The sequence below is a fragment of the Amborella trichopoda genome, chromosome 11 (genome assembly GCF_054954075.1).
Source record: "Amborella trichopoda isolate Santa Cruz 75 chromosome 11, AtrichopodaSantaCruz75HAP2 v2.0, whole genome shotgun sequence".
Taxonomy (NCBI): domain Eukaryota; kingdom Viridiplantae; phylum Streptophyta; class Magnoliopsida; order Amborellales; family Amborellaceae; genus Amborella; species Amborella trichopoda.
Window position 1 is genome coordinate 8,246,127 of NC_142346.1, and position 10,313 is coordinate 8,256,439.

Consider the following 10,313-nt stretch of genomic DNA (forward strand, 5'->3'; position numbering starts at 1 on the left):
TATACATAAATGGGTGTAGAGAGAGAGAGGAAAGAGATAGTATATTTAAATGTTTAGTTGAGCTTTGATGGTGCATAAAAAACAAAGAACTTTGGGCAGCCTTACACGACAAGAAAGAAGATAGATTTGGCAGTAAAGAATTGGGAAAAGGAAAAAAGAAAGAAAAGCAACAGAATCAACAGGAGAATACTAATGGAACTGAACCAATCACTTCTATGGATTTTGCAATACTCAAAAAGTTATGCTGTGAAATTCTCTTTCATTTTCTAGAGCCCCAATAAAAAGAACACCTCCCACCAGATTCTAGAATGAGAATTGAGAGGCAAGCTTCTTCCATGGTGTATTTAATTCATAGACCAGGCCATGATATCACCAAACCCAGATTCTCTTAATATTCAATCATCCGACACAAGACAAAAGGAGAAATTTATATCATAAATTTGCTCAAAGATCTGAAATTTTCCATTATTCTTGATTGATATCTATGTCCCATGGGGATAAAATAATATACAAGTCCCTCAACTTGTTGAAAAACTCAACCTGTAAATATACCCAAGCACTGAAACATTCCCCTTCTTCTCCTTGACTCACCTATTCTGCAATCTAACAATATTTTACAATAGGGCCACTACTTGTTTCCATGATAGAAGCAGCCCAGTAACCATATGGTTGCTCTAACCAATCCCTATCCCAACAATCAACTATACATAAACTCTTAACACTTTCTAACATATGGGTCTAACTCATCATTTACTGTTACATCTTGCTAAGACAGGTAGAGAGAGAATTCTAAATATAATGCTGCGCAAGTATGTGAGAGAAAGGCAGCATCCTAGAGAGAGAGAGAGAGAGAGAGAGAGAGAAGGAGATTGTATAATGTGCTGACTGATTAATAGAGAGAGAACTCCATTGTTAAAAGAGGGAGAGTAGCAGCGAGAGAATCCTCCTTGTGTAGCTGTGTCACTTCGGCTTTAGGCCACAAAATCAGGGAGCAATTGAGCAGCGAAACGCTTCCTGTTTTGTATGCTGAGATTTTCATAAGGATTTGCAGAATGAGCAGTCGCTGAAGCTGTGTTCATGCTGCAGAAATCATTTGGCTCGCCACCAAGCTCGTGTCGCCTTCCCATTTGCAAATTTGGGTTAGAGAGATATGCCTGTTGAGTTCCAGCTAGAGAAAGAGAGTCACAATGAGGAAGGCCTAGAGTGAGAGAGACTCCATTTCCCGAAAACCTCGGAGCAAATTGTTCATGCCCAAACCGACCTAAATCCCCAATGTGATACGCTGATCCAAATCCACCACCATGATCATCAAGTCCAAAGTCCTCTCTACTCTGCCTACCATCTCCAAATTTAATGTATTCTCCACTGTTTGCCTCCTCTGACTTCAGGTCCACTTCAATAGAGGGCAGGGAGCTTGTGTCATGCAAATTCATGGAAATCTTCTCCCTCATCAACTTCTTGGGCGGCCCCTGTTCGAGAGCTTCTCTCTCATGGAGGTCTTGTGGGCCTGGGGATTTGATTAAGCTAAAACCTGATGTGGAAGAGGACTTAAATTCGTTGTTGGCATCCTGCTTGGGTATGAGAAGATGATTGTTTTGCTCAGTTGGGTTGTTTTCTTGATGGCCAGACTTCATTGAAGAGTCGTCATTAATCTCACTTTTGCTAGTTTTCTCATCGGATCCCTTGTCCTGTTCTTGTTCTCTCATTTCCTCCATATACATCTCTTCAACCATGGGTTTCCAAAGCCTCACCCTTGCATTTATGAACCAGTTGGAGACCTGAACCAGTAGGCCCACGATTCAGCAAATTAATGTCTTTTGTTTGTTTCACTTTGTAGAGAGAGAGAGACAGAGACAGATAGAGAGAGAGAGAGTACCTGGCTTCGAGTAAGCCCTGTCTGCTTAGCAAGCATGTGCTTATCTGCATCTTTTGGGTATCTGCAACAGCAATCCAAGAGTCTCAATAACAACTCGGAAACCGTTCAAAATTCAAGTAATTCACTTCGGATTTGGTAGAAGCCTTAAAAAAAAACCCACACTAGACTCAGACTAACTTTTATCAAATGCAGAAAAGCTTCAGACTATAATGTGCATATCATCCACATCAACCATTATAAAGAAATAACTCAATTCAGGGGTTATCAAAGAACAGACAATCCTCAAAAAGTACAGCTGAGCAAAGATGGAAATAGCTTTCAAATCTTATCTGATTATAGGAAAAACAAAAAATAGAAAAACATTTGATTCCGAAAAGCAAAGGGCCCAGTCAATTGATTTTTCATCAAACACCAGACTTTATTCAATAGATGAGTCCAAGAGAGAGAAATTGAAGTCGAATCGGATGTCTTATCTCATTCTATGAAAAACAGAAATAGAACTAATTGAATCCAGGAAACCCAAGGCTTAATAATTGCATTCTAAGTAAACACCAGCAATTCTTCAAGATTAACAAGAAAGAGATAGAGAGAGCAGGAGAGAGACTTACGGGTGAAGAAAGTGTTCGAAGAGCCATGCTCGAAGAACAGACACTGATCTCTCTGGCAGACCTCTCTGAGGTCTCCATGCATTGTGTGGGATCATACCAAGTTGCTGTAAAGCCCTTTGTTGTCGCAATTGGTGGTCAACATACCTTAGCCTTGAGCCCTCCCCTCTTCCACCATTAAGGCAGTCCTCCTCCCCTAAAGCCTTACTAGCTGATTTTATTTGTGAAGATATTGCATCTCTAAGGCACCTAAATTGCCTTGATATAGTTTGCAAAGCAAGGGCAGTGTATGTTTTTGCAGCCCCTAATCCAGCTGCCGCCTCAAATGAAGAAACCACTAGGTGCATCTGGTGATGGTATTGTCTGTATCTTTGATCCACCTTCAATAACAGAAAAGGGCAAAAAACATTAGACATATAGAGAGAGAAGATGATAATTGAGAATCACCCATCACACATCCAAAAGAAGCTACCACCAAGAGATAGAGAGAGAGCAGATAATTGATATGAACATATGAAGTTGAATTGCTCTCGGACGATAAGAGCAGATACTTGATATGAGCATGGGAAGTTGAGTTGTTCTCTGATGATAACTGTATTTTTTTTATTTCAATTTAGATCATCTGTTTTATTTTACTCCTGACTCAGCTACAGAATTGATGTATCTTGATGCAAGAATTGAATTTTGTTTTGGAAGTCCGGGATGAGTTTGCCCTAACAGGGTAAAGAAATTGAATCATTGAATTGAAACGCTTGGCCTAGAAATTACATTCTTCACCAGTAAAAATGAACCTAATTTATCATCTGCCACTTGTATGTAATTATTTGTTTCTCTACTTTTTGAGCAAATAGATTCACTAGCTGTGGTCCTAGCTTAAGAATTCATTCAGGTGAAGAACAAGAAAGAACGACATAAAGAAGGAACTCTTTGGTCAAAATCAAGAATTGAATCACAAACATAGCATACCCTAATTTCAGGAACCAAATTGAAGGTCTTTAGCATTACCAGAAACGTGAAATCAAATCCTTTTCCTGTTTTCCTTTTTTCTGAATATTAAATGAATTTTTGGTCTCATATATGTATTTACCTCATCTAACATGGCGACAAGCTTCGCCTTCTTCATCTGAACTTCCTGCCTCTCGACTGTGCTCAATTCGGAACCCTTCTTCCCACTACTCTCTGCTCCTGAACCTTCAACCGCCATCTCTCTACCAATCTTAACTTGGGATTTCTCTCTCTTCCCTGAATCAGTCTTAACTCCCTTCCCTACACTAACAACTTCATCAAGAAGCTCTTGAGCCGCCTTCAAATACTTTGAACCCATCAGAACCCCCTGTAAATTTGACGAAACAGAGTCCACAGTCCCCTGTTTCATGCTCTGAGAGACTCCATGGCCACTTGAATGAAAAGAAAACTGACCATTCGATGGTTGTTGGGATGAAAGGCTCAAAGAGAGAGCCCCCTGTTGTGTTTGATCAGATGCCATGGGACCTCTTCGAATACCCATCTGAGAATTCGTGATTTCCTGAACAGGTTGGTGATGAGAGAGAGAGACAGAACTGTTCATATTTGCGATTTGGGATGGGTTAGTACTGGCCTGAGATTGATCAATTGCTTGGAGAAAGGTGAGTTCATTGCCTGAATTCCTCCATTGATTGTATTGGTGATGGCCTGAAATTCGAGAGGCAAGCAAATTAGGGTTTATGTCAGTCGGGTTTACAGTGAGTACCTGGCGTTGTGGGTCTGGGCCTTGAAGGGGGATTCCTATGAAATGCTGGGGTTGTTGGTTTGGGTTTTGAGAGAGATTGGTACCAATTGTTAATGGATTTCCATTAACATGGTTTAAGAGCACCATGTTTCCTGGATTTGCAGAGGGTGTGGCCTCTGCATAGCCGACATATCCAGGGTTCATGAGATAGAGGGTTTGGAGATTATCAGGTTGTATCTCAGTTCCTGGATAGTAGGTCGCCATGGCTTGTTTCTCTCCCTTCTTCTGAGTCTCTTTCTTCTTCTAATTCTACTTTTCCTTCTCTCTTTTCAGCTGCTTCTCTCTTCTCCTGCTTCTCTTTCTTCTGAATCTCTTTCTCTCTATCAACTCCACTTCTACTCTGATTCTCTCTCTCTTCTTCTTTGACCACTTGAAATGGAATTTGATTGAATTGAGGGTACCAAAATGCTTTTATGAGTACCAAAACTTGGGTTTTGATTTCTTTTTAACTGTACATCCACTAACCAATCAGTACCTGTAGAAATCCACCTCTTTTTTACCTCAAAGAGTTAACAGTGGAGAGAGAAAGTGAAAGTGTGAATTAATTTGTTGATGATTCAGCCCATGCTGGTTGTCGGTTAGGTTTCTCATTCTCAGGCTTTTTCTTCTTTCTTCCTTTTGTTTTGCTAACACTGATACAACTCCATTGCCTGAATAAACCCTCTCTTCCCAATCATCTGCATCATAACTCTGGTCTTCAGAGATCCAAAAGCCTGCAATCATAGAGTACAACTTATTAAAAGGCAACCCCAACTTTAACCTTGTCAACCATCTGAATTCCCAAAGAGATAAACAACTGTGCAAAACCTAGAGAGAGAAAGAGAGAGAGATGGAACTTTTGTACTATCGAAAACTGTATCTTAAACAAAAATCCGCAATACAAGAAACCCATCTCCAACCAAATGAGGGGGACAGATGCAATTCTCACTACTATGAGATGCAATTTTCAGTACTGTGCAAAACCTAGAGATGCAATTTTCAGCAAACCTCATACTATAACCCATATCTACCGATTGAGAGAGAGAGAGATGCAATTTCAGTTCCAAGAAATCCATGAATCAAAGACTCAAAATATCAATTCTCAGTCCATGAGCCCATCTCAGAGAGATGAGTCTGCTTAAAACCTGTATGACAATTATCCTCCCACCTCTAACCAGTCAGCTGAAAGAGAGAAATCGAGAGAAAGAGGTAGCATTTGCCGGTTTAGAAAGAGAACCGAAAACCTAAACTAAAAACAACAAATCCACGAGTCAAACTCACATCTCTACTAAGTTATAACACACAGGAACACCATGTTATCAGTGCTATATAGAGAGAGAGAGAGAGAGAGCATCAAAAGGCGGCGTTCATCCATCTGTGCTGTAAAAAAATTCACTACCTGCACGTGTTGATGAGGCATCTGATGATAGATGGACATTTACTAAGAAACCATAGCCAAGATCTTTGAACTCAGTCCTCAATTATAGTAAAGAATACGACCCTAGCATATAACCTGTCTTTCTCTCAAATTCCTCACCTGTCAGACCCAACTCCTGCAACTCTACAATGAACGAGACGGAGATGGTTAAAAAAAAGCAACACCCCATCTCCTCATTATTGTTATCCAAACTTTTAGAGAGAAAAAGAAGGAAAGCGAGAAATTCTTTAAAAAAAAGAAAGCTTGAAACCTTAGGCCTTTTCAGAAGTGCTTCTTTGCTTGTGTACCTGGGTCCTTGTCCCTGCATCAAAAGCCCTGCGATTTTCAGATTGAATTCTCTGATTTGACCCTCCCCATCATTAGACGCAGGCACGTCTGCTCGTGCCTTCTCACTTCAAAAGAGAGAGAAATCGACGTTCTAGAGAGAGAGTTCTTATAGAAAGAGATAGGGGTGTTGTAGAGAGAGAAAATGATGGAAATTGAGGTCTTTCAACTTCTTATAGTAATATAGAAGAGTTTTAGAGAGAGAGAGAAGATTTTTAGAGAGAGAAAGAAAGTAGAGTTTTAGAGAGAGAAAGAAGATTTTTAGAGAGAGAAAGGAGAGTTTTAGAGAGAAAGAGGGAGGTGTTAAAAACTCGAAAGCATAAAAGGCTAAAGGTTGTCAGAAGAAACAACAACGGAGAGACGAGGAAACGTCTACTTCCAAATAATTATAACAACAACCAGGGTAATTTTTAATTTATTAATAGAACCTGCAAATAATTCTGCATGGTATTGAACCTACAATAATAATAAAAAATAATATTGTGTTTGTTTATATTTTTTCTGCTTTTATTTTGTGTTTCTTTTTTCGGTTAGATGCCGGAAAGGAAAGCAAAGCGATACGAAAGGAATTGGAGTAGAAGAAAGCGAGACAGTCCCCAACAACCGCTGATTTCGGAGTTCCTCCAATTGGGAAATCGACCTTTCCTTGGACTCTTTTTCGTAACTTAGTATCGCTTCTCTCTCTACCATGACATGATGTGTACGTCTTTACATCAGTGCACCAAACCATGGCTCGGCACGCTTAGGCCCGGTAACCCGGCTTAGGTTTCAGTGACCTAGAGTGAGTAGAGTAGAGTAGTTACCTGAGCAACGAGAAGGGGCTAGGACATTGGGAGTCGTACCACGGACCCTTACGATGAACCCTATTCTCACCAAAAAGATAAAAGCCCAAATCCCCCTTTACTTTTTTTTTTTTCTTGTAATCGACTCTATTATTACTAAAAAAAAATAATGCTCAAATCCCCACTGACTTATTTTTCTTTGAGAATGGGGTTGATATTGCATTGGCAGCACCACATGAGAGACCTAGATTTCTATTATCACCGAGGTATTTGAAAACCATTAACTATTCCTAAAATGGGTAGGGGCATGTATTCCCACAAACTACCCCAAAAAAAAGTACTTGGGCAAGCTTATAAGTATTAAAACAATAAAAATATAAAAAAATCTCAAAAAATGATAAATATGTTTAGAGTAAAATTATCCAAAACGCATCTAAGTTAAAAAGGTAGTGAAAACAAATTAGATTTTAAAAAAACAATATGTGACCAAGGATATTTTAAAAATAATCCAAATAAAAAGTATTAAAATCAATATCCATTGCCAAAACACTTTCCAATTTGTCAAAATGTTATCAAAGATAAATAAATAAATAATTACAAATTAATTTTTCATTTTTTTGAATTTTTGATAACTTCTTAAATTTTTTTAAAATAGTAGACTTAATCATCAAAACCAGACAACTGGACAGGTCTGGGTAACCCAACCAGGTCCGACTCAGCCCAGATGATATGCGAATATTGGTCTTGATATTTTCTCTGGATAGAGAGGTGCAGAGATAAATAGATAAAGAGAGAGCGTGTGCGTTTTCAATTAGCTGTAGATTCTCGAATACTGCAAACTTCGGATATAGTAGAACTGTGGAGACCTTGAGAGAGAAATGAGGTTTTGGAGAAAGAAGGGGAGTGAGAAGATGGGTATTTTTGGTGGCTCCCACGTAGGTGCGCTGGAATTGGAATTACATGCCTCAGGGAAATTCTAAATTTCTAAAAATTTGGCCATAATTTTGACCCATGAAACTTTCTTTATCTCTAAAAATCATTTTCTTCTATTTTGATGTGGAAAATGCTTTTCTATCTTTAAAATTATGCTTTTGAAAGGTCGTCGGGTGCGAATTTCCGCACGCCGACGATAAGAGAGTGAAAACAGGTGCTTTCCAACAGGCCCCACATCACGAATAGTGAGGGGCAAAAACCAAACGCTCCCCCGCCCCTATGGGCCCCATTAAACTTTCTTACTCTTGAAATACAACACCAATGGTGGGCACCACTACCACCCCCTTAAAGAGAAACCCACTTTCTGCACGCAATCTCTCTTATCGCCACCACCCCCGTTGCCTGTACCACGCTCCTCGCAATTATGGCCGGGACCGGTGCTGTTACCCCTCCCCCCACCTCTTCTCTCTCCCTCGGCCACCGGCGGCAGCCTCTTTTGCCGGTGGCGTTCGTCATGCCTCACGCAAGCATAGGCCCCGTCCCCGACTCATAGCCGACAGGACGCATCACACATGTATATTGCTGTGCCATGCACATCACTGTGGGTCATACTCATGCATACCAGGGTCGCGGGGTAAAATGGTAAATTTTCTTGCCTTTTCGTCGCGGGAGTAAAGCGGTAATTCCGTTGCAGCTCTTAGACGCCGATCCCGCCGCAGAGGTAAACCTGTAAATTAACACGTCCACGACACCAGTAGTGGGTGCCAAATATAACCTTTCATTTATCTTAATGAATATCGCTCTTTCTGTTAAAAAAAATTAAAAAATCAAAATCGAAATGTTGGGGGGAAAACCTACAAGGTACAACACATTTTTTTGGGGGGTTAAAAGTAAAATAATAAATTTGCCATTACCAGGACACGATTAAGGGTTAAATGGTCAAATTCGTCACAAAAGGCCTAGAGGACACTTATGAGGGGGGTTTCCATCTACAAGCGTCGTAGCTAGCAACTTTGAAAGCGGATGTGGCTTAATTGGGTCCAAATATTAAGAGAGAGAGAGAGAGATAGCAACTCTAGAGAGAAAAAGAGAGCAACTATGGGTGCTGGGTTTTTATGAAGGGCAGACAACGGAGTTTATATGGGAGTTGGGTGTGACACATGCTTGAGGCCACTTAAACGGTGCTCATTAATTTAAAGGAAAGCTCCTCTTTCTTGTGTGTGTGTATCCGTTTTGGGTTTTCCCTTTAGGGTTCGGTTATTCTACTTCTAGTGTAGTTGTGAACATGGGGTAACACCGAAATCAACTGAAATTGACCCTAGTTTCATATGAACGAGAAAGAGCAGGGGGGAAGAACTCCCAATAAATTTGTCCCCAATCTACTAAATTTCGCATAAAGCAAACCAACAATTAATAAGGAGTTGGTGAAATCCCCATGATATTTCTCCACATGTGACGATTAGTTGCCATGGCCCATCTACGTAGCCTTGGTCCAAGATCGATTCCGTTTAAAAGCATAGTTATCAAGAATTCATGACTGGATCAGTTTGATAGCTTACCAGTTAGACATGCGATGATTTTTTGGTTGGTCTAGTCTAGAGTAAAATCAGATTTGGTAAAACGCCAGTTAAAATCTGTATTTGACTGATTTTGGTCCGTCTCATCGATTCGATTGGCCAAACAAAGTGAGCAACTTTTTTTTTAAGGACCTCATTTCTATACGGCCAAGCCTGCATATATACAAATGCAGTCCTATTAATAAATCTATTTTGTAGATGGATTTTTGGACTTAATTTTTGAGGACATGTAATCTCTATGAATATGAAAAAATAAATAAAATTTAAATGAAAAAATAAATAAAATTTAAAAACTAAAAATAATAATTTTAGTAGGAAAACATTTGGACAGTTAGTTTCTATTGTTTTTAGATGGAACACCTACTTGCATCCATCTTTATGATGAATGTTTTGCACTTTTTTTATCGCATGTGTAGTAGTCATGCGGTGCAGCTCGCATGAAACAATTTTCCTTTTTATAATACATTACATATTTTAAATTATTATTTATTTTTTAATATTTTTACAAGTCGATCAAAGTAGTTCTATTAACTATCGAACTGGTTTTGACTGGACTAAATCCCTCTTAAATAGCTCCTGTCGAATTAATTTCACTAGACTAAATCCCTCTCAAGTAGCTCGAGCAATCTTGATAACACGGTCTAAAAGTAGCCCAAATGGATCAAATGCCCTCTTATTTTGACAATCAACCGAGTCACCTAGAAAACAAAACCAACAAATTAGCAACGAAAGTACTGAATTCTCACACATAAAATGGCAGGAGTACCAAAATGTCATGCAACAATGGCGAAAATTGAACTTAAAGAATAAAAAATACATGGAGCGAACAAACATGGGATACATATTATCTTAAATGTTCATTGCTAAAGAGTGATGGCAGACGCCATGGACATGTCTTCAAGCTGAACAGATCTAAAGGCAAAGCCATTACTATTTCATACTAATGTACCGCTGCATGTATCTTAGTATCGTATAAACTACTTACCTAAGGGAGTATCACTCCTTACTAACAAGCAGTGTTCCGGGACTTG

At 39.4% G+C, this 10,313-nt stretch overlaps 1 protein-coding gene across 6 annotated transcripts; it reads right to left on the reverse strand.

Moving 5' to 3' along the window:
• Window positions 1-439: 439 nt before the first annotated feature.
• LOC18444392 (BEL1-like homeodomain protein 1) lies at window positions 440-6,062 on the reverse strand. 6 transcript variants are annotated; one of them, XM_020673700.2, is made up of 6 exons: window positions 5,954-6,062; window positions 5,628-5,781; window positions 3,569-4,962; window positions 2,485-2,861; window positions 1,877-1,937; window positions 440-1,778 (listed from the first exon to the last, which is right to left on the reverse strand). In XM_020673700.2, the coding sequence occupies exons 3-6, from the start codon at window positions 4,451-4,453 to the stop codon at window positions 972-974; spliced, it is 2,130 nt and encodes a 709-aa protein (XP_020529359.1). In that variant the 5' UTR covers window positions 4,454-4,962; window positions 5,628-5,781; window positions 5,954-6,062; the 3' UTR covers window positions 440-971. The 6 variants fall into 6 exon arrangements, with proteins under 6 accessions (XP_020529359.1, XP_020529358.1, XP_088708724.1 ...); XM_020673699.2 differs by having other exon boundaries at window positions 5,917-6,062; XM_088852598.1 differs by lacking the exon at window positions 5,628-5,781.
• Between the last annotated feature and the right edge of the window lie 4,251 nt (window positions 6,063-10,313).

Excerpts from the sequence above, each read along its gene's own strand:
- LOC18444392 (XM_088852598.1), bottom strand. The coding sequence starts at position 4,453 with ATGGCGACCTACTATCCAGGAACTGAGATACAACCTGATAATCTCCAA. Across the intron at positions 1,938-2,484 it reads TTCGAACACTTTCTTCACCC|ATACCCAAAAGATGCAGATA; the intron begins GTAAGTCTCTCT and ends TTGCTGTTGCAG. Across the intron at positions 1,779-1,876 it reads CAGGGCTTACTCGAAGCCAG|GTCTCCAACTGGTTCATAAA; the intron begins GTACTCTCTCTC and ends CTACTGGTTCAG.